General features: G+C 37.7%; 1 protein-coding gene across 1 annotated transcript in view; it reads right to left on the bottom strand.

Annotated features, from left to right (window-relative positions):
• Positions 1-109: 109 nt before the first annotated feature.
• LOC141437468 (GATOR complex protein NPRL2-like) overlaps positions 110-24,650 on the bottom strand; it is a 76,697-nt gene continuing 52,156 nt past the window's right edge. The window contains exons 5-8 of the mRNA XM_074100871.1: positions 6,268-6,411; positions 5,150-5,234; positions 4,012-4,181; positions 110-2,773 (exon numbers count right to left, since the gene is read on the bottom strand). Coding sequence (XP_073956972.1) covers positions 2,591-2,773; positions 4,012-4,181; positions 5,150-5,234; positions 6,268-6,411 — 582 coding nt within the window. The 3' untranslated portion in view covers positions 110-2,590. The remainder of the gene's footprint in view (positions 2,774-4,011; positions 4,182-5,149; positions 5,235-6,267; positions 6,412-24,650) is intronic.

Raw genomic sequence — 24,650 nt, 5'->3', positions numbered from 1 at the left:
TGTACAACAGATACCTACTTTATTCCGATTGGCACCTATTTTTGCACTTGACTACGTCTAATTACGCATTCAAAAATGCGTCTAACATAGGCTATAAAATAACACAATGTTTAGAAATCAATATACTTTAATGAGTCACCTTAGGCAATTTTTTATAACAAATATAAACATCGATACAAACTTACTTAGAACTCGCATAGATACAACAATGACTGTCATTACTCATTATAAATTCCTCAACTTAGACTAAATCAACAATTATGCGTCTGTAACATTAAAACAACATTTCAAATAATATGCATTATGCTTAATCTAAATTAACGAAAACTTAAAAAAAATACACAGAAAATAAGGCACAAAGAAATCATTGACTAGTCGAGAAATCCAATCAAAAATAGACTTTCGTCTGACTAGACCTCACCACGAGCTTGCACGTCTCAGATAGAATAAACTATAGATACATAATGCTCTATAGTAGTAGCCAAGCTAGCTGGTATGGGTGAAGACCAAAAACTTGCACACCTGTTAAAGCTACGCAGCTGCGGTAGCAGGTATTAAAATTACCATTAACTTTTTCCATTGTGCCACGAAAATTAACCATACATTTATGGATAACTTTCGTGTCACAATGGAAAAAAAATATAGTAATTATAAATACCCCACCCTTATTTAGAGCAAGTGCTTACAAAAATATTCAAAATGTTTAATTGAGCGATCGATTGTTTTTAGACTGCTACTATAGAGCACGAGCATCTTCACCTTAAAGCAATATAACTCGCAGGCCCTAAGCCACTTAGCACACACCTTCACGCACCCGAAGTCCAATAGCTGTTCTATACATACAATCTCATTGGCAGTTGCACTGCTTGCAGTGCCCTGCGTGCAAGGATTTTAGTACCTAGGCCCTTTAATATTATTAGGGGATATGACTTGTGGCTCCAGTGAAACGCTTGTGCTAAGTGCTCATCTCTATTTCTATATAACAACTTAGTTATTAACTTAAAAAAATAAAACCACTACTCATTTACGAATTGATACAGTTCACTAAATATTTGGCAATTTCTATATTACAAAACATTCATCAAATCTTGTATCAAAATATTCTTAAATATAATCAAACCTGATTTTAATTTCTGTCTTACTCGGTGGGACGCCATTTGGTGTAAACGTCTAACATATAAAAATCTTATAAACAAGTCTTAATAGCACCTTTATGAACAACATTAAATGTACTTTTAATTATAGAATATGCGTTACAAAATATACTATACAGCTAGAAAGATTGAGCAGATTTTTGCACTATAAAGGTATAAAATATTTACAAACAAATGTAACTCCATTGTGCGGGAATATGAAGAGATCTTCAAAAATATATTTTTATAGAATAGGCAGGCTAAGTTTCGTATAAAACTATAGGGTAATATATTCTGGCATTTATAAACAATGATCAGAATTCACGGTGCAACATGGAGGGAAATGACATTACATGGACATGCCTCAGAATTCAGAGCTTCATGTTGCAAAAAAGGGTAGAACCAATGTTTCAATAAGTGCGTTATAAGTATTATAGAAATTGCAATTAAGGGTTAACGTTTGAAATAAATGATTTAAATCTTTTTAAAAAAGGGATGCCTATACTTAAATGAACCATACTTACACCAAAACCAACAAAAAAAAAGAACAATTAAATAGAGTAGATAGTAGAGAAGAAAGATAGATAAAGATAGCCGAATTTCCCTGCCTTTCGCATTTCGACAATCAATGATCATTAAGGAATAAGAAACATTTGAAATAGAACAAATAAACGGCTTAGTTTTTTAAATAATCTAAATAGGGATAAATTAATTACTTAATGAAATATTTTTAAACAAAAGCCGACACATTTATGAACTTAAATGAATTTTGATTTAGATCGGTATAGCGGGATTAATGTCATATCCATATAAAGACTTTACAGGACATCCCCCGGTGTTACAACCCAAATTTCAATCAAATTTACATCTATATTTTCTTATTTACACAATCAAAATGATGAATCCATTTTTATTACAATATAAAAGCCATGTAGGTACAATATATTACTTGCTAACGTGTGGCCCTTCCTTATGTAGTAAAGGTATTAGTCTCGTCATTGCATTTGAGTTAGTAATATTTGTATTGCGAATATAAGACGATTTATTTAGAAATCGTTGCCGTGGATTTCGTAGAACGTGTTTGCTTGAGTTTTACTCTTAATTGGGTACCAACAAATTTCTATTCTACGTTATTTTATAAGAGCGGATACGAGTATCAGTCATTTCTGTCCAAAACCAAATCTATCTTCAAAATATTCAACCCCTTATACAACCGTAATTTACAATCTTAATATTGGCGTTTTTCATAAAGTGCTAGCTATTGGGTTGAGTATTTAAATATAAAGTTGCCAGCGGTTATAGGTTGATAAACAAAACCCAATATTCATACGTAAAAACTCCACACACGGAAACAGACACTGCACCAATGTCCCTTTCAACTATGTAAAGTTAACTCTAGTAAACTTATGGAATTTCGGTCCGTATTGCGCTTACCCACCCGCTCCCACAGTTCCCCGTCACTTGACGATAAACACGACGTTGCTGTCCCTCTCTAACTGCTCCTCCAACTGCTGGGCAGTAAGTCCGCCCTGGCAGCACAACTCGTCGAGGCAGACCAGGCCGTTGTAAGTCCGGACCAGAGGCTGGCTGTGCTCGCTGTGTAACGACGAAGCGTCCTCGTTGTGGAGGGTTATGGGGTACTGCGGGGAGAAGCAATCAGCATAATTTCACATATTTGTATAGTAAGCTAGAAATTTAGACTTAGCTGATTTTTTTGTTTTGTCGGACGTACAGTCGCCATCATAAAGAAAGGAGCTGTCTTGGTTCTTAAAAAAAATTTAATACGCACTTACTTAGGTACACGAATGACAATCATCGATTTAGAATACCCTAGATACATTGTAAAAGAGGACCAGTAAGTCCACTCCGACCCTTTACGAGACTTACTGCCTACTCCGGCGCGGACGCTTAGGGTTGTCGACATCTAAGTAATGTAGGTTCTAGTCTACCTAGGGTCTATAAATATATATACAGGGTGGAAAAAATCAATGGGCCCTGGAGGGCAACTACCTTAATTCCTTTAGTTAGCTAATTGTACTGAAACGAAACATTCCTTAATTTTTTAAATGAAACAAAACTGCATTCAAAGATCTTTCAAACTTCGCTTGTCTGAGCCGGGAATCGAACAAACTACAAACTAAAAAAATAAACACTCGCTATTTTATCATACAAATCGATAGGATTATTGTTCAGGATAAAATTTATCTAAGAAAAGTTTGGCCTTACACTCATCTGTTGTACGAGATACCATGAAATAGAATATTTATTATAAAAAGTAAATGATACCTACGTTATAATTTTCTTATCTCTCTAACATAATCATGACGTACAAGCTTGCTAATTTTATTTATCTCAGAACCTTATTGAAGACTTCGATAAGAAAATCTTTAAATGGTAATAATAAATCTATGCATATTTCCTTCTTACACGAGGCGAGGCGAGGAGTTTTTAATTTTTAGTTGGTTCGATTCCCGGGTGAGACAAAGGATGTTTAGAAGATCTTTGAATGCAGTTTTGTTCAATTTTAAAAATAAAGGAATGTTTCCTTTCAGTACAATTAGCTAACTAAATGATTTAAGGTAGTTGCCTTCCAGGGCCCATTGATTCTTTCCACCCTGTATGTATGTATTGTATATATATTATAAAGCTATTCAACGAGGAAACGCTGGCAGACTTTTCCACCGGCATTCCTCAAGACGGATCTGCTTGTTGTTCATTTTTACAAGGTTTTGTGTATTGTTGGTCTAATAGGTGGTTATAGGTATTATAACGGCAACACTACATATGTATTTTTTCAAACCTGTTTATGTGTCATTGCTGTTATAGTTCATTTTCTCTCTTTCTTTATTTTGTTTAATCTCTTGCCTGGCCCGTTTACCTTGTAGACGCGTCGTATGAGCCCCTCGAGTACGCCGAACAGCACGAGCTTGCGCTCGTCGACGGCGAGCTCCTGCGGGCGCGCGCGCCGGCACAGGTCGCGCACCGTGCTGCCGTACGTCATGCCCGCGTACATGCGGAACAGGTCCGACACCTTCGGCAGTTGCCGCGCTGGGGAATGATCACTGTGTTACAATCGGGAGTTGCCGCGCTGGGGAAACATGATCATTGTGTAACCAATCGGGAGTTGCCGCGCTGGGGAATGATCACTGTGTTACAATCGGGAGTTGCCGCGCTGGGGAAACATGATCATTGTGTTACCAATCGGGAGTTGCCGCGCTGGAAAAACATGATCACTGCGTTACCAATTGGCAGTTGCCGCGCTGGGGAAACATGATCATTGTGTTACAATCAGGAGTTGCCGCGCTGGGGTAACATGATCATTGTTGTACATTCGGGAGTTGTCGCGCTGGAGAAACATGATCATTGTGCTATATAGGGAGTTGCCGCGTTGGAGAAATATGATCATTGTGTTACATTCGGGAGTTGCCGCGCTGGAGAAACATGATCATTATGTTACCGGGCTTAAGTACAGAAATAATTTAACTAGCCCTTACCCGCGGCTTCGCTCGCGTTAACCATTATAATCTGATAACTGAATAGCCCAGTGTTTAGAAATAGAAATAAACTCTACAGAAACAATTATACAAACAAACAGTATGCAATACAATAAACCTAGATCCTAGACGTACCTAGACTGGTAGAGAACCTGACTATGAAGCTTAAAGTCCCCGTTTCGATCTCCGGTCGGGGCAAATTTGCTCTCGAGTCTAAGACGTTTAATATGTATTTAAGTGTGTATTTACCCGACTGTTATCTACTGTGTACCAATATATACTAAGCTTTGCTTAGTTTGGAACTAAGTCAATTAGTGTCCCTTGATAATGTTATTGATGTTTTTCATATGATCTATAGGTACTCGTAAAATTTTATTGTTCTGTGTAAAATATGGATTCAGCGGACTTCAGCTCAAAGCATTAGCACTCGTGGAACTAACAATACCGGCATTAGAGCGTTCTTTCACGGGTCTCCATTGAATTGGCGCGCAAATGAAATTAATTAACAACAAAACAACTTACAAGATCTTGCACAAAACTCGACACATTGCCGTTGTAGGCCGGCGCATCTAGTCAACTGTCTTAACTTGGGTGTCGCACTGTATACCTGAAATTAAAAAGTGTCTGGTTCAATAGGTGCACTTAAACTTGTAGGCATTAGGTTTCAAAAAGTACCGTAGGTACTAAGTTTAGTAGAGAAGGTTGAGGACCTAAGCGATAAATCGTACCTGTGCTCCGCTGAAATATTGTTGGCGGACTTCTCTTTGCTATCTCGTATAACTATACCATCCATTCGTCCAATTTTATTTTTATTTATTTTTTTAATTACTAAGTAATGCCTCCTTTTCTCAGAGTATTCTCCTGCCACTACTCCCTTGAAAGCCTTCGACACCTACAAAAGGGCGATCACCCACGTCCGATGGGGTTGTGTACAGCTGTATCAGACCCACAGATCAGACCAATGGCTGATTCGTCTCACCGTTCATGATGTCGAGCTATCTTACTGCACAGTATTTTTTTTGTGGTATGAAACTAAGTTAAGTGGGGTGACACTCTTTCCCGGCCCGGATAATACCGGGATGGAAATACCGACCCAGTTTTTCGTGTACTCGACCATAGAAGCTCCTGTCAGTAAACGGAACTCTTATAGTTTCGCCATATCTGTGTCCGTCCGCGGCTTTGCTCAGAGACTAATTAGTGCTAGAAAGCTATAATTTTGCACGGATATATGTACAAGTATGTAGCAACTATGCCGACAAAATAGGTTTTTTTTTTACAAAATTAGACGGTGAACTCACAATTAGGGGCCATCCATAAAGTAGGTACGTCACACCATTTTTAGCAACCTTATAAGTCAGGAACAGTGTGGTGACTAGTTTCGTTCTTTACGGAAGATCTTTTCCAAAGGTGGCGCCTCCAGCACTCCACACCACCAACGCAGTAACTTTTGAAAAAGATCTTTCGAACAGATCGAAACTAGTCGGACCGTTCTTGACTTACAATCGTGAGTTGAACCGTTCAACTTTAGTGACTGACTGTTATTCTGCGTGCGTACTCGAAACTGATTTAGATCCCGTAGAAAATAAGTCTAATGAACCCGATTAACCGTGAAAATTTTTAAACTAGAGATTTGAACTCACCGCACAGTACTGGAATATGGGCACGAGCGTGACGACGCCGTAGTAGACGAGGTTCTGCACGCATGCGCGGACCAGGCTGATCTCCACGTCGGTGAGCGCCGCGATCTTCGCCACATGGTTGAAGCCGTCGATGTAGGGAAGAATCTAGAACAATCGCAAAGTTCCGTCAGACTTGAGCTGCACCAGGACAAATATCAGCGGCTGCAGCTGATGTTGATGGGCAAAATACAGGGAAAACGGCGCCTTGGAAGGAGGAACAAATCATTGTCATAATCGTCATCATCATCAGCCGGTAGACGTCCACTGCTGAACGAAGGCAACTGAATAGATAATAGTACACAAAGGCTTTCCCCTGAGGAAGCCACAATGAATGACAACTCGCCACTGGCATCCACCGGTCAAATCATGGTCGCAGAATATGGGTGACACTCTTTCCCGGCCCCGATAACACCGACATGGAATTGGTTTTTTGTGTACACGCCCATAGAAACTGACAGGAGCTTCTATTGGTGTGTACGCGAAAAACAGGGTCGGTGTTTCCATCCCGGTATTATACGGTCCGGGAAAGACTGTCACCAGCAGAATATTAAAACTGTTCAGGATAGCTCCAGTCTGGAATACATTTTCAGAGCTAAAGGCCAACCTCCAGTAAAGAAAGGGGTACTTTAAGAAGAACAAGAAGTCAGGTTTTTAAGTATGGTAAGTCTAAATTACCCACAGTACAAGGTGATTCCGGGAACGTGATCAAGACCAACCCTAACGAGCTCAAGGATGGCTTTCGGACAGAAAATGTCACTAGATGGTATTGGTATCTTAAAGAAGCCCCACAGGGAGGGCGGCCACTGTGCACAGCGGCAGGCACTTCACGTTCCCGTAACGCTCACTCAACGATCATGGGCAGTGTTGTCAAGACTATAGCAGGGTATACTTAATAGCCTGGAAATACCGCGCGCTACTGCACTAAATTAAACGCGCAGTATCTAAACAGTCTAGATGTATATCCTCCTGGTGAATAGTTCACGTTAAGTTCTGACATCATGTTAATAAACTTAGCCTAAATTGCCGGGCGTACATAATTTTTTTTGTACAATTTTTTTTGCTTTTAAAAATAACACAAACGACAGAAGATTCAGCTATTACTAGTTATAGGACTAGGTTAAATTCTTTCTAAAGTATGTACATCCGGCTTTTATGGCAGCATACACATTTTTGATTGAGATCCAGGAGGGTATGATAAGTGATTCGAAACTCTCTTCTTTAGACTAATGATAATCAAATGTTTCATCGCTAGTTAACGCACACAAACCCAGTATACATAGCGTCGCAATCGCAAGAGATCTATGAGGCGAATAATTAGCAGCGCGTTCACGTTTGACCAGGGGTGACGCACTGACAATCAATTTTTTAAATCATTTAAATTTTATAAAGCAATCAGAACGGACTATACCTAATAGCATTTGCCCCGATTTTAGGGATCCATAATGGCAAAAACGAAACACTTATGGTTTTGTCATGTCCGTCCGTCTATCTACCGCTTACCTGAGTCTCTTAGTAGGTATTATAAATCACAGAAATATTGCAGATTTGCGAAAGCTTTTTTTCAACTCAGAGATTCGTTGGCAACATATTAAGCTTTAAAGTACAAAAAAAAAATACAAAAGTTGGAACGTTTATTCTGTAAGTTACCTAGACCGCAAAGAGCTCTTTTACATGTTAGTTTTTTATACTACCAGCGCATCCAGAAAGCCCATCATAGCGAAAAAGAACGCGCCGCAACGCAAGATACTCAGCAGAAAGATATTTTCACAAAAAAAACCGGCCAAGTGCGAGTCTGACTAGCGCACCGAGGGTTCCGTATAAATATTTTTATTATATGATGTAACTAAAAATTTACGGTTTTCGCAATTTTTCCTTTATCTGTGCTATAAGACGTTGCTTCGTACCAAATTTCAAGATTCTGAGTTCACGGGAAGTACCTACCCTGTAGGTTTTGATTCCCTTGCGAGTTTCGAAAATTTGCGGTAATTTGCGGCATAAACGGCTGTGTCTTTTGATTGCGTTGCCTTAGAAGTTTGATTTTTTCACAGCTCTAAGGGACAGTAGACCTGAGTATTTGATATAAATTTCAGCTTGATACTCGTACCTCCACGCGTTCCTGAGAAAAAGGGTCTTGACAGACGGACGGACGGACAACAAAGTGATCCTATAAGGGTTCCGTTTTTTCCTCTCGAGGTACGGAACCCTAAAAAACTACGAAATATGATTTTTTCTGGTTAACTTTGAAAGCTGGAAAAACAAAGTAAGGAAATAATATAGGAAAAAAAAACGTGCTGTAAATATATCTATTTAGAATTTACAGGGATGGTGTGATGTCTGAGATGGGCTACTTTCAATGCGACGGCAGAAATCTTAGAGTAAGGTAAATATGATTTATGGGCAACCCTATTGCCATCTCGTGCTAGCTGCAGCTAGCAACAGAACTCGAGATTACGCGCGATGCGGTCACGCAAGAATATTTACGATAAGAAGCCAGCGCTTGTTTTTATAAAGTTTTATGATTCCTTGTGTTAATTTATGCTTTCGTACATTTATGTTTCGTGTTGTTTATTATGATTAAGTTAGTCGTGTGGAGGATTTGTTACGCTGAATGCTTTCGTCAATCTATGGTATTGTAGCGCCATTCTTCAAGTACCACATACAATTTATTTATGGTTTGGTAATTTTGTACCCACATACATGCAAGTGTCATGTTGGCGCTTGAAAGAAATTAGCTCGTAAATGTTATACCTAACTGCGAAAGTTTTCATGGTAAATGAACGAAAGTAAGTTCAGGAATCTCAATTCAACAGCCGCTAGTGGTTTATGCATAATCGATTTCTGTAAAAGTTAGACTAAATAAGTACTTAGATAATAAAAAGTATGTTTAATAAAAGAAGATAATAATAATAACAATAGAAAACTATAACCTAGTCAAATAACTCGCCCCTCGCCATTCCCGCCACAAAGGTGCCCATAACGCTTGCGGCATTTCCACGTTACGTACGTTAGATAATTAAAATAAGTTTGAGTAAGTAACTCAAGACTAGATCTTGTTAGTTTAGTCTCCGTTTCAAGAACCGTAAAATGAGGTCATTTTTCTCTCTAAATTTCGTAATTTTCAAAATTCTCAAAGTAAAACCAATTATTTTGAAAATTATTATACTGAGGTAGGTATATTCATATATGTGTTATTCATGTAAAGTAGTTGGATCACCCCTACTATCATTACTACGTTTCAATAGAATCTGTCAATTTTCTAGAAATTTAATATACCCTAACGTGGGTACACTTAATTATAATGTATACCCGTGTTGATGTAATCTAAATAGCTTTTGACCGCGGCTTCGCCCGCGTGGAATTCGGTTATCGCGCGCTGTTCCCTCGGGAACTGCATTTTTCCGGGATAAAAAGTAGCCTATGTCACTCTCGGGCCCATAAACTATCTCTATGCCATAAACACGTCGATCGATCGCTCCGTTTCGACGTGAAACACGGACAAACATACTAACACACAAATACACACACTTTCGCATTTATAATATTAGTATGGAGTATGGATAGGAATAAAAAAAGCATAATATTCACATCACCAAGACCTAGGCTAGGCAACCCGGTATTCATATTAGTTGGCTGGAAGTGTCTACAAAATCGTTAAATTCTATTGAAATGGAGTTTACGTAATAATGTTCATCATCATCATCCCAGCCTATATACGTCCCACTGCAGGGCACAGGCCTCCCCTCAGAATGAGAGGGCTTGGGCCATAGTTCCCACGCGGGCCCAGTGCGGATTGGGAACTTCACACACACCATTGAATTGCTTCGCAGGTTTGTGCAGGTTTCCTCACGATGTTTTCCTTCACCGCAAAGCTCGTGGTAAATTTCAAATGTAACTCCGCACATGAATTTCGAAAAACTTGAGGTGCGAGCCGGGGTTGAACCCACGACCCTCTGCTTGAGAGGCGATAGGTCAAACCACTAACCACTAGGCCACCACGGCTTACAAGGCCACTTAATAATGTTGATAATAAATATTAAAACTTTAATTTAGGATCAATGTTACCCGCTTAAGCGTACACTTAAGGAGCACTATCTGTCATCGTGTAATACTTATCCTGCGCGATTCTCTTGGGCACACGCCTACGTACCGCTTTCGCAACAGCGTGACATTGGCACTTCCATTATGAGTATTTCGATCTCGCCGGATAATATTTCCTTCTAGGTATGATCAATAATGCCCCAGGATGTTTTATTCGATACTAGCTGTTGCCCGCGACTTCGTCTCGGTAACAATTAGTTTACCGCAATCCCGCGGGATCTGAGCAATAACAACCCTATGTCCTTTCCTGAATCTCAAATTATTTCGATACCAAATATATATAATAACGGTATAAGCGGGAAGAGGTAAAACACAAACATACAGAGTTACTTTTGTATTTATAATATTATCTTTTTTTGCCCGCGTCTCCGTCTGCTAAACATTCGTTTATCGCTATCCCGCTTGAACTATGCTATTTTATGCCAAAACCCAGGCCCCACTTTAATAAAAGTTACAAGTACTACAATATGGTATTTGATTATTTTTATTTATGTTATAAATTATTTGACATAATGATGCTTGACAATGCAAGTTATCAAACAAAAAAAACAATTTTTAAGCTATCTTTAAATATTAACAGAGTTATAAAGGTTTGAAATTCAAGATTCGACAGAGAAAGGCTTACTTGCGTGTGACGTCACATGCATTAAGCGTCTAGTTGCTGCATAAAGAAAAGCGTTTTAGAAAAAGACAGATATATATATTTTTTTAAATATCGCTTAAATCTAATTTTCCAGCGATTTAATTTTTCTCCGCTCAATATTGTCTGTATATCTATATTTTTATAATAATATACAGAATATTGTAAATTTAACAGTTGTCAAATACTGTATTCTACATGTCACTTTTTTGTATGACAAATTTAACAATTATTTAGAACTAGCTTTCGCCCGCGGCTTCGGTTATCGCGCGCTATTCCCTCAGGAACTGTGCATTTTTCCGAGATAAAAAGTAGCCTATGTCACTCTCTGGTACATAAACTACCTCTACGCCAAAAATCACTTTGATCCGTTGCTCCGTTTCGACGTGAAAGACGTACAAATATACAAACACACAAACATACACACTTTCGCATTTATAATATTAGTATGGATTGTAGCATCAAATGACAGTTTTCGGGTGCAAAATCAAATCTGTAATTTGATTGCGATCGCGAGCGTCAGAAACGTTAGGCAAATACGGCCTCTGTACCACTACCATGAGTTTACAGTGACCGTCTGACCGTACTCGATAAATTAGCGACGGCGTAAATTATTTGTATGGAGAATTGTATAGCGCCTCTACAAATAATTTACGCCGTCGCTATCGAGTACGGTCACTGTAAACTCATGGTAGTGGTACAGTGCCCTTAGTGTAAGTTTTCGGTTACAAAATACGTCTCGATCGCGTTCGCGTTAAAATCTCAATTGTATGGAAACACGAACAGCGCCTCTAGCGGAACGTTTGCGATGTTTGTGTTTCCATACAAATTGAGATTTTAACGCGAACGCGATCGAGACGTATTTTGTAACCAATAACTTACACTAAGGGCACAGGTCTCCAACTTTCTTCATACTTACCAAATTTCATTCATAACAAAATCATCACATTGATCAGATCAGCACATTAATAAAGAAACATGCGTGATACTGTCCGATCTAATGAATCAATCTTCGAAAAACGCTCTTGGTTAAACCAAGTACTGTATTAAAACCTTTATGTGCTCGATAACCCAACTTTGTTTCAATTAAATTGAAAACGGATTTGCGTAAAGTTCAAGTAGGTATTTAAAGTGGCAGATTTATGGCCACAGAACTGACTGCGCCTCGCCTTGCCCTTTGAAAGCCATAAACAACTAATGTATGCCTAATATATTCCACGACTGGACGAATTATTACCATTTGTCTTGTCGGTCAGTTAAGTATGTTTTTGACTGTACTTGTATTTGATCAATAAATAAAGGAGGATGAATTTTGAACAGGAAAAGTAATTCTAACAAAAAGCTTTTGATTTCAGAAAAGGCGCTAAATTTTCCATTTTCAATGGAGTTACGGCAGAATGAGTTTTTATAAAAAATAATTCAGGAAAATTATGAGTTAACAAGTGTATCTTTTCACAAATAAGCGACCATTTGTAAATGAACGAAGATAATTCCCGGTGTATTCGTATCTTTTCATCACACTTGCTCGTCAATGACGTTATTCCATGTCTGTATACTAAAAGACAATGGCCTCAATTGTTCCTGCGGGAATTATGGATTTACGTGTTATAGCTTTCCTCCCCAAGGGAGTTATGACTTTAGTTTTAAAAAGTTAGTGGGTACGTCATTTCAGACTAAAGAGGTTTCAAGTCAGCCAACGGTTTATTTACATCTTTAAAATTTAGCTATAACTATAACCCAATTTTAAACAAAAATTTGCCACGCTTCATGAAACTTCGTTATGTTTATATTTTAAATTTATATCAAATTGTTTTGCAATAATTTTAGTAAATATTCTTTTAGCATGTTGGAATAATCTGGCCGTAAGACCATTCAAATTCTGTACCCTTAGGAGTGTAAGTTTTCGGTTACAAAATACGTCTCGATCGCGTTCGCTCGCTCGATCTCAATTTGTATGGAAACACGAACAGCGCCTCTAGCGGAACGTTTGCGATGTTCGTGTTTCCATACAAATTGAGATTCTAACGCGAACGCGATTGAGACGTATTTTGTAACCGAAAACTTACACTAAGGGTACTGAACTAAACACGGTTCTTAGTTCTTAGTATATCTATGGTAGACGACTCAAAAAAAGTGTCAATCAGGGGGCTACTACGAAATTCGAAAATTGAAGTTCATATCGTTTTCCTACGAGAGTGAGAGGGACGGAACGATACGAACTTCGATTTTCGAATTTTGTAGGTAGCCCCCTGTATTGGCGGGTAGCCATATTTTATTCAGTTATTTTCTTATCCTGTAGGTAAATACTATAATACAATACAATTTAACCCACATTAACTACTGATTATAGTACTACTGAATAGTGTAATTATTTGAAGTGTCCCGATCTCGTTAACAGCCAATCTTTCGAACAAAGCTATTGTATTCTATTGTGCCCTCAACCGCATAATACTCAAATTCAAATGAACGTAAATATAAAATTAAATAGTTCATTGAAATAACGACTTTATTATCTAGAGCAGAAAGTGCAATTTAAAATAAATACACGTTCGCAGATAATACTTTTCCATGAGGATGCTTGTCTACGACGCATTAAATTTTGAAAAACATTATCTGCCAACAAAGTTTCATTTAAAATGAACTCTCTAATGTAAATAATAAATAAAGTCATTTACGCTCTCAAACAATTGAGATTAGTTGCAGGCGAAAAAACTGCTCTACTTGCATACTTGCATACATGGCTACGTAATGTCAGTTTTGAAGTATGGCCTCTTAATATGGGGAAATTCTACAGACATAAACAGGGTTTTTGTAATCCAAAAAAAAATGTTTGAGAGCGGTTTGCGGCATAGGACCTAGAACGTCTTGCAGGCCTATCTTCCAAAAACTAGGATTACTAACATTGACTGAGTTATACATTCTTGAGGTAGCTTCATATGTGCGGAAAATTTTTACTTCTTTCACCCAGCTAAAATCAAACCCAAGGCTTAGGGAAAGAGATAAATATAAGCTGAAAATGCCTCCATGCTCAACTGCATTACATAGAAAAAACAGTTATGTTATGAGTATTATTGTATATAACAAAATACCACAAGAACTACGCCAACTACACGATAACTTATTGATGACAAAATTAAGGAAATGGTTAATAAAGAAATGTTTTTTACGGGTTAAGAGAGTTTTTAGAAAATAAGGAATGATAATCTGAGAGTAACAATAATTGATGCAGTAATTAATTTGATCTATGTAAACAAATAATATATGACAGCTAAATGATAATATTGTGTTAGTGACTATTTAATTAACAACAATTTGACATTATTATTATGTATAATTTGCATGCCTCTATCGGTTAAACATGTGAAACCAACAATTATAATTGTTATAATAACCACCTACATTGTACTTACCATGTTTAAGCATTATTTCAATGAGCTATTTCATCTTATATTTCATTTCATTTTAAACTGAGGATAATGCACTTGAGGACAATAGAATACAATGGCTTTGTTCGAAAAGTTGGCTGTTAACGAGATCGGGACAGCTCGAATAATTCCTACTATACTAATACGATACAAGTGGAAATAAATTGAAATTCGAAAGTAAATAACCTAACCAGCAAAAAGTTGGAAAACCCCCGACTTTGCCACTTCAAAGTTCAATATCTCAAAAACGGCTGAGCCGATTTTGATAAAACATGCCTAAGAACCATTGCTAGAAAACCTGCTTTCAATTTAAAAAAAAATCGCATTCAAATCGGTCCACCCGTTTATGAGCTACGGTGCCACAGACAGACAGACAAACATAGCGGTCAAACTTATAACACCCCTCTTTTTGTGTCGGGAGTTAAAAAATTGATGGAGATTATTGGAGATGGATGGTCCTGGACCTTACACTATTTAAGTTTTTTTTTCCGAAGTATTTTTCCACTTGTATCGTATTAGTAATCATTAGTCTGTGGGTTAAATTATCGTACAGAATTTTTTTAACACTATAAAGACATAAAGCATCTACCTACCTACACATCTATAGGATCGGTCAGTCTATCTATGTATACCGTATATAGTATAGTATAGTATATATGTAGTATACAGTATACGATACCGACCAGTGGACAATCACTTAAATCCCTTCGGTATTCGATACAATCACGCAGATGGACGCAAACAGTTTGCTTTGATGGCGTGTCCCGCTAAAAGCCATCACGGTGTTATTCCTCTAATATGTTTACTCCCGGGTGTTTCGGGCAATGTTTATAAAAGGTCTGTCTGATGTTTACGGAGACTTTGGGTAAGAGTGTAAGGTTGTTTGTACACTGGAGCGGAGCGAGGCAGCGGAGCGGTTAGCGAGATTAATTAAAAAATCACTAATATAGGGTTTTATAAAATCTCCGCTCTTCTTTAGTGGGCAGGAAGTTGGTAACTAGCTTAAAAATCCATATTAAACCGGGAAGCGGAGCGAGGGAGAGGAGAGGTGAAGAGAACAGTGCGCGAGCGGGGAAGCGGGGAAGCTTAGCGAATAAAAATCAGTCCGCAACTCCGCCCGCTCGTCTATCTATTTTCGCGCCTATGGACATAGTCCGTAACACCGCTCCGCATAACCCCCTCGCTCTGCTCCGCTGCCTGGCTCTGCCGTGGAGAGGCAGCGTCACAGTCCGGCAGCGCGGCAAGCCTTTTACTGTTCATTGCGTGTGTTGCCAGGTAACCACCGTGCGACAAACGTCTCGGCCAAGCAATGAACAGAAAAAAAAGGTCGCCGCACCACCCAGCCAGCGTACTCTTTGCGGCGCAGCTAAACTAGATAAATAAGTAGGTATGAGCACTCGGCAGCAAATCAAAATATCTTTATTCAATTTAGGCTATAACAAGCACTTATGAATGTCAAAAAATCTATCATCTAGTTTCTTCCTACTCATCTAGTTTCATTATAATCGTCTAAAGATCTTGTAAAGATAAATATCCTAAATTCTACGAAAAATAAGGTGAAGAACATCGCTGTTTCCAAGAGCAATTAATGAAAACTCGATTTTATACGTAAGACTAAGACGATTAATTGAGATCAGATTATTTCTTCGCCCGTGTAATTTTCATACCAAAGCTCGAATTCAAAGCTGGCATCAATCAAAATAAAATTAAACCAATTATAAATTGTTCGACAACGTACTTGTTTCAGTTTATTTACTTTATCGCTCATGACATCTTTTCAATTAATGGAATTGTCTCATATTTTTGCCATTAGTGAAAATTAAAAAATTAAAACAAACCGTTTATCAATGATACACCGCCAGTTTTTTCTTTAAAATTAGTCTGAACTATGTGCAACTTCATCGTCGTCATTAGTGGTCAAAATAAACGTTTAAACTGTTTCCGTACGACCTTGAAATTCCTATATATTTCAGCTTAACACGCCAGTAACCAGTAGCTAGGATTAGATAAACAATGCAAAGTTTGCGTGCTTGGCCTGTTATTAATTTGATAACTCGAAGTTAATTGCGTAACTTTTTCGGAGCTTCCTGTTGATCCAATAAGAGTTAATTATGTAGATACTTACAGAATATTACCGTATTAAAATATTTTATTTTTATAAATTTGATGTGAGAAATTAGATACATAATTAGTTGTTTTTTTTTTTCAATCTACTGGGACGTTATATAGGCAACGTAGTCATGACATGTGCTGCGAGGAATGTGTTTTTCATAAACCAATAGAAACGCTTCATTAGAAACGAAACGCATCAGTACCCTTAGTGTAAGTTTTCGGTTAAAAAATACGGCTCGATCGCGTTCGCGTTAAATCTCAATTTGTTTGGAAACACGAACATCGCAAACGTTCCGCTAGAGGCGCTGTTCGTGTTTCCATATAAATTGAGATTTTAACGCGAACGCGATAGAGACGTATTTTTTAACCGAAAACTTACACTAAGGGTACTGATGCGTTTCGTTTCTAGCGGAACAGCGCCTCTAGCGGAACGTTTGCGATGTTCGTGTTTCCAAACAAATTGAGATTTAACGCGAACGCGATCGAGCCGTATTTTGTAACCGAAAACTTACACTAAGGGCATAGAAAAAGCCGTCGATCGGCTCGGTCGACGCGAAACGACGTGTGTCGATGGGGAAACATCTTTTTCGCTCCTATTGCGTAGACTTTAATTGTTTATAGATTCGTCTGCTCATCAGTAATGCTCATTGCATAAGATTATGGTTTTTATGGGCGCCCGCTGCCGCTCGTGGCTGGCACTGCGCCGGCGCCGGTACACGTGTATCGCGCCGCTAATTGCAGCTGCACACGCTGTGCGCGGGAGTGCAACATGTTTATTACACTTTCGTTATTTGTAAATATTTACTGTTATTTGTGTCATCATTTTGAGATAAAAAAAATTATCATATTTAAACGGTATTTTCACTTAGAAGGGAGGTTAGAAATTATGGCTGGACACTGAAACCTGAAGCCATGGTGACCTAGTGGTTTGACCTATCGCCTCTCAAGCAGAGGGTCGTGGGTTCGAACCCTGGCTCGCACCTCTGAGTTTTTCGAAATTCATGTGCGGAATTACATTTGAAATTTACCACGTGCTTTGCGGTGAAGGAAAACATCGTGAGGAAACTTGCACAAACTTGCGAAGCGATTCAATGGTGCGTGCGAAGTTCCCAATCCGCACTGGGCCCGCGTGGGAACTATGGCCCAAGCCCTCTTGTTCTGAGAGGAGGCCTGTGCCCAGCAGTGGGACGTGTATAGGCTGGGATGTGATGTGAAACGGTATTTTCACAGATGCAATTCCAAGAATCGGCCCGTAGCTTAGACGCGAGAGAGATGCGTAAACAAGTTTCAAATGTAAACATTAGTGTCACTTTGTTGCTAAATGCGTTTGTATGCGGTGATGCATCACTCACTGCACGTGTCCGGGCAAGGTCACCGGTCAGTGATAGAATTTAAGCCCCGTTAAGACAGCAAGAAAAATTGTGCTAGTTGTATTGCATTGCGAGTAGGGTCACAGAATAACTATTTGGTAGGGTTGCCCATACGTCAGGATTTGTCCTGACATGTCAGGACTGCTACGTGTGTCTGTCTGTAGCACCGTAGCTCGTAAATGCGTGAACCGATTTGAATGCGTTCTTTTATTTCAAAGCACGGTTTCTAGCGATGGTTCATGGACATGTTTTATCAAACTTGGCTCAGCCGTTTTTGAGATATTGAACTTTGAAGTGACTTTACCTTTTGTTGGTTAGGTTATTTATTAATAATATGTTCAATGGTGTATGTCAAGTTCCCAATCAGCACTGAATAGGTAAGTGTTGGAATTGTCTCATATAAAAATATCAATAGGTACTTGCCGATAGTAAAATATACTTTATCAAAATCTTATTTTATTTACGTTGTTGGCCGTTACCTACTATTCCAAATAGCTTAAGCCTTACTATAGATTTATTAAAAAAAAACCTTGTTAAATTCACCTGCTCACTATACTTGGTTTGGATAGATATTTGACTAAATGTAAACAAACTTCAGCTGCCAGATTTGGTACATTCAAGGTTTTTATACATTTTAACCCCCGACGCAAAAAGAGGGGTGTATTATACCTACTAATAAAAAATAAGTCAAGAAGCGTAACTCAGACTTAGAACCAATTCCACACAAAAAGCCATACCTAAAACCAAAACGACTTATAATTCAAATACGAATCAATTTCAAGGTCGCAAATAGACGTGCTTGTTGATTGGTTAAAATTCAGAAACAAAGCAGGGATTGGTTGGCTCGCGTGATGCAATGTCAGATGCACAAATTGAAATTACATAGACCTGGCGTTCAGACTGATCACTTCTTACATCTAGCCAAACGTTTCAATGACTTGTCATATATTGATAATGACAGCTTGTTTTTTAAGCGACTTAAAGGAAAAGGAGGAGTTTATCAATTCGGTTGTATTTTTTGGCTGTTACCTCAGAGCTCCGTCATTAATAAACCAATTTGAAAAAAAAATCTGTATAGGAGTACCTGTTATTAAGTCCCATATGCAGAAAAACAGGATCTGATGATTGGATCCTAAGGAAGTCGGGGGAACTCTTCAAATATTGTAGGGACACCTATGGTGATTTGGATATACATATGTAGTAGTAACTCGTGCATTTGCTCTTGAAAAACATCATTTGATGAAGTGGAATTAACAATGAAGACAAGTGAAGACCACAGTTGACCACCGGAGTTAATAACAAGTATTTCACGGTACTAATTTATGCTCCTCGTAATGCATATGGTGAAATGGAACGGGTGGTGAAGCACCAGGACTCTTGAATAATGAACGTCTCTGCATCGTATAAAGCAATCTTTCGTAAAAGGTGATGAGCAGTTGACATTAAACTATTGTATCTTACATTATTCACACTAAAAATCGTGAAAAATAAAGACTGTTTGTACGTATTGTTTGGGCGATACAGGATATGAAAGTATGAAGAGGGGTGAGGAAACTGTCATTTACATTATGTGAGCCATAGACCACATACTTGATTTTGCATAATACTGACCATCTCTAACTGATAATGTATTTGAACATTTTTGAATATAAATCTAATTTTACGACTACGTACTAGTGGAAAGTGATCCCTGGACATTTTAATTTTGCATTGTTCCTGCACCACTTCATACTTAACACACGTTGGCATGATAATTTAGAGCAGTTCACAATCAAAAATGCGAAAATTTGACGCTCACTAAACTTGCACAATAAATGTCAGTCAAAATTAAATGACGCGCATGCGCACCTTAGCGCAGGACACGCTTAGGACACGGTATGCATGCAGCAGTTACAATTCCGGACTTATTTTACTAAATGTCATTGTAATACAAACTAGACTAGTGTATTGCAATACAGAGATGTAAATGTTTAAATACCTAGTTTAATGCGGGAATTTCAATATTTAAGATTCCAATCGACGTTATTTTGTTGACATTTAGTTAAATACCTATCCAAACCAAGTATAAACATAATAGGTATATATGCTGGCAGCGTATTCGTATACGTATTTAAGCATATAACAAAACAAACAATTATCACAATACCTACGTCTACGTGACTAGAACATCTGTTCTGCGCTTGGAGTTCTTATCAACAAAACATTTATTTAAATAACACGTTACCTTGCAAAAATCCATTTATGTACATAAAATCATCAAAACAATGTTTAAATCAAATAAGCACCTTTAGACCACATAGGCATCGATTCAAGGTTCACCTAAAGGTATTTTTATTCATTATTCGATTGTTATAATATTATAATACAATATCCTCCAGCTGTTTTTTTGATATGCCTTCTTCAAAGTACATATTTCTATAGAGTATTTTCCTTTGGAAAATATCGTTGAAGTGTTTTACAGTAAAATCTTTGTTCTCTCTTTCAAGAACACTTTTAGGGTATCATTGTTTATCGATAAAAATAAGAAATAATGTGCTAAGCTTTTAGCTTTATTTAATACTTTGTTTTGTTCTCACTTTTAATATCACAACTAATCCAATATGTATTGGAAAAGTCAAAATGTGTTTATTACAAGCTTTTTCTTCTTCTAATATTTGGTCCCTCAGTCTGACACGACATAGACTGTAGGCCACCTTTTATCACGATTCCTGATTTTTTTATTTTTCATTTTCCTGAATTATTTTAAATAAACGCTTCGGTTTTACATCATTTATAACCGTTAGCAACGTGTCATGCAAAAATATATTCGTTGTATTGAAAAGTATGAGATGCCCACTAGCACGTTTCCTAACCAACCGTCGCCGTCGAGTGTCATGTATGCGTTTGACATTCCGTTACTAACACGTTCCTATTACGTTCATGGCATGATACGGTGTAATGGGGAGACCTAAATTATTACGTTCATGGCATGATACGGTGTAATGGGGAGACCTTATTATTATTACTATTATATAAAATATTACCAATAATAAATTATGAAGTTTAATAAATAGAGTAAGAAAGAAACATGATCTAAGTTCCGGTTTGACTAAATCCGTTTCCGTAGCTCCATACCGATTCCCAGTGCATTTAGTAATTACACCGTTTTGGCCACAGATTGAAATACAATCCCAATTTAGCACTTGCCGTTTGCATTTGGGATTCGCATAGGTAATTCGCAACTCTTAATGAATACGCAAATAGTATCTAATAGGCCTTGAAATTATTTGGCGATAACGCCAAAACACGTAAGTAACAAAAAACTTCTTTTTAAGCAGAATAAGAGAACAACAGCTCTTTTTTTATTTATGTAGTTATGACTCGTATAGCAATTCATATTACCTATTGTTTTAAGTTGTTTTTCACAAGGAACAAGATAGTGGCTAGCTTTTATTTAACATGCCCTAGTTTGTTGTTTGTTTGGGTCAAATCTTGCAAATTTATTTGGACTCACTTCTAGTCGTCGGATTGACTTGAAATTTGGTATCCTACTTAATATTATAAATGTGAAAGTTTGTGAGTGAGTGAGTGAGTTTGTGAATGAGTAAGTATGTTTGTTACTTCTTCACGCTGAAACGGTTGGACGGATTCGGATGAAATTTAGAAAAAAGTCATTTCATAACCTGGTTTAAAACATAGGATACTTTTTATCCCGATATTGCCACGTGATAGGGATAAAATCTCTGAATAAAAACCTCTGGGCTTAGTCATGAAATTTGGTATGTAGTTAGCTGGACGTCTGAAATAACACATAGGTTACTTTTATCCCGATGTTCCCACGGGATAGGGATAAAATCTCGCACTAATGAGCTGGGCTTATAAAATTTGGTATGTAGATAGCTGGACATCTGGAATAACACAAAGGCTACTTTTTATTCCGATATTCCCACGGGATAGGGATAAAATCTCGAAATAACAACCGCTGGGTTTAGAGTCATGAAATTTGGCATGGGTGTTTTAATTTAACGTCAATGAAAACCACGATTTAATTTTAGGGAATTGCCACGAGAATTTAATAAAATCCCAGAATTTCAATTCAATTGTTGTATCTAATGATTTACTCGAGCGAAGCCGCGGGTAAACGCTAGTAGGTAGTAGAGTACATATGTCAGTAAACAAAAACAGTATCAGTCAGCAAAATATGCGATAGGAAACTGATAGATAGCGGTTGAAGCGCTCGTCGACCTACCCAGCTATCATAAGGTCGCGATTGAGCAAAATAATTGTTATTAGTTCATATTCTAATGATATTTTGACGTCTGATTTGAAAGCTCAACTCTGTACGGTCAAGGACTTTAATTCATGAGCCACCATGGAAAGTTTTCAAAGGAAAAGTCATTACGATTTTCCTTTTTAATTGACAAGATTTCTTATCTCTAAGACTATAATTTGATTCGTTCTCTGTATTCTGGTTGGAAAGAGAGAGACGCTGATATTTTTAAAATTTCGCTACGATTATTGATTAATTTATTACAATTTTTTTAAGATGTGCTTATTCTTAAAGGGCATAACTCCAAAACTACCACACAATAGAGCCATTACTTTTGTCTAGTCTCTTAAAAAAAAAGATCACGTAAATCTGACGTAGAAGTTAACAAAATTATGAGAGCTCCTTTTTCTGGTGAAAAAGGCAAAGGAAACATATCTATTCTGTGGTAGTGTTAGCCAATTCAGTTTTTTTTTTTTTTTGTATTTTTTAAATATGGAGAAATAAATTATAATACAAAATTATTCCTTTTTCAGGAGGCAAAACTCTTTCGATTCCTGTAGTAATTTACAGGTATTCAAAAAATGAAATCTTATCAATTAATGCGATGTCACTGACGTTTACTGTGGTTCCATTAAATTCAATTAGAGTCCTTCAGTCGTGAATTCTCCAGCAGTTGAACAGTCACTTTATTGGAACAATAAGGTGCGCTAGTAACATAAACGAGCATTAATATGCATTGGGGCAGCCTTCGTCTCATACTATATAAATTGACATTTTGCATATTCATTGTCGAGCAGAAAGCCGTCCGACCTTCGCTGCGACACGATAAATGTTTTAAATTGTTAACACATGCGCTAATGTGCCCCTCGTATTGATAGGCGCATAGTAACAATTAGCAAGGGAGTGACTCTACAAGTAAGCAACGACCAGTGGCCCGTTTCACGAAGCTACAAGTTACAATTTACAAGCGGTAGTCTCTTTTCAATGCATACTGTTAAACAAAGACCACCGCTTGTAAATTGTAACTTGTAGCTTCTTGAAATAGGGCACAGAACAGAATTTTCGTGCCACTTGTTGAGGCACCTCTACTTATAATATTTATAATAAAGTTCGATATTTTTAAATATTGTATTGTCTTGCATCGATATACGAATATCACTATCTAGGGGCCTGTACGTCCTACTGCAGGGGGGCTATTACGAAATTTGAAAATCGAAGTTCCTATCGTACCGTCCCTCTCACTCTCGTTTTATATAATATCAGCGTCAGCGAAACGGCAAGACACGAAGTTCGAATTTTGCACTTCGTAGTAAAGGTCCTGGGTACAATTTGTAAGTCATATCAGTCAGAATGAGTGGGTTTGAGCAATAGCTCCCACGCAAGCCCTGTGCGGATTGAGTACTACACTATAACACCATTGAATTTCTTCATAGGTGTGTAAGGTTTCCTCAAGATGTATTATTTCCCCGTAAAAGACACGGTCTCACGGTAAATCGCACATAAATTTCGAATAAACTCACGAAGTGCAAGCCCGGACTTGAACCCACGACCTTCTGCTTGAGAGACCAAAGGTCAAACCACTCGGCTACCACGAATTTATACGAATTGCAGGCAAAAGCCAGTGTCAAATAAAGACAAATAAATATTACGTTCACAGTTTATTAAGCGTTTATAAATAATGGTGGGCATCTATTCTTTAAAACTAAATATTTGTGATCTTTGCTTACCGCTAGTGCCAACTAACCTAAAGCTTCATTTCTTTTAGTAGGTACATGTACAGTCACCAGCACTAATATCTGACACAACAAGCGTGCATAAATATCTGATACGACTCTATTTCTAGGGCCGAAAGGACGTGTCAGATATTTTTGCACGCTCTGCTGTGGCAGATATTAATGCTGGTGACTGTACTTGTGGAAGGAGAATTTGTCTTTTTCTTTTCGTAAACCAACCACGTGTGAATCCAGGCCGCGATTGCATTTGGGCCGTGATTGTGACATATCACCTGTCAGCCGCCACGCATGATCTAATTCGGGTGTCAGCGCCCGCGCCGCTTCTTCGCTGATGTGCGTTTGCTCAATCGGAGGATACTCCATACTAATTACGCGCTATAGTAATCAAAATCCATCACTGTATTGCCCTCTGCTCAATAATCTGTTGGCTATTTTGGACATATCCGTGACTTTCCGTGAGATAAATCATATTCTGAATCAGAAATACAGCTAATATGCAGTCAATTTAAACAGCCTAAAGTAAAATAATAATCTATAGTACAGCCTTAATACAGGAAAAAATGATGAATGTTTATTGGGATGTTCTCCAGTTTTCTCAATAAATATCTCCAGTATTTCCTAATTATTCGTTATATCGTTCTTTTACGAAACTTATGCTTGAAAAGACACGAGGTAAAACCACATTTACTTTGATACATTGCTATATTTATGGGAAGT

Source organism: Choristoneura fumiferana, chromosome 17, assembly GCF_025370935.1.
Source record: "Choristoneura fumiferana chromosome 17, NRCan_CFum_1, whole genome shotgun sequence".
NCBI lineage: Eukaryota > Metazoa > Arthropoda > Insecta > Lepidoptera > Tortricidae > Choristoneura > Choristoneura fumiferana.
Note: the sequence above shows the minus strand (reverse complement) of the source record. Positions and strands in the feature narration are given on the sequence as shown.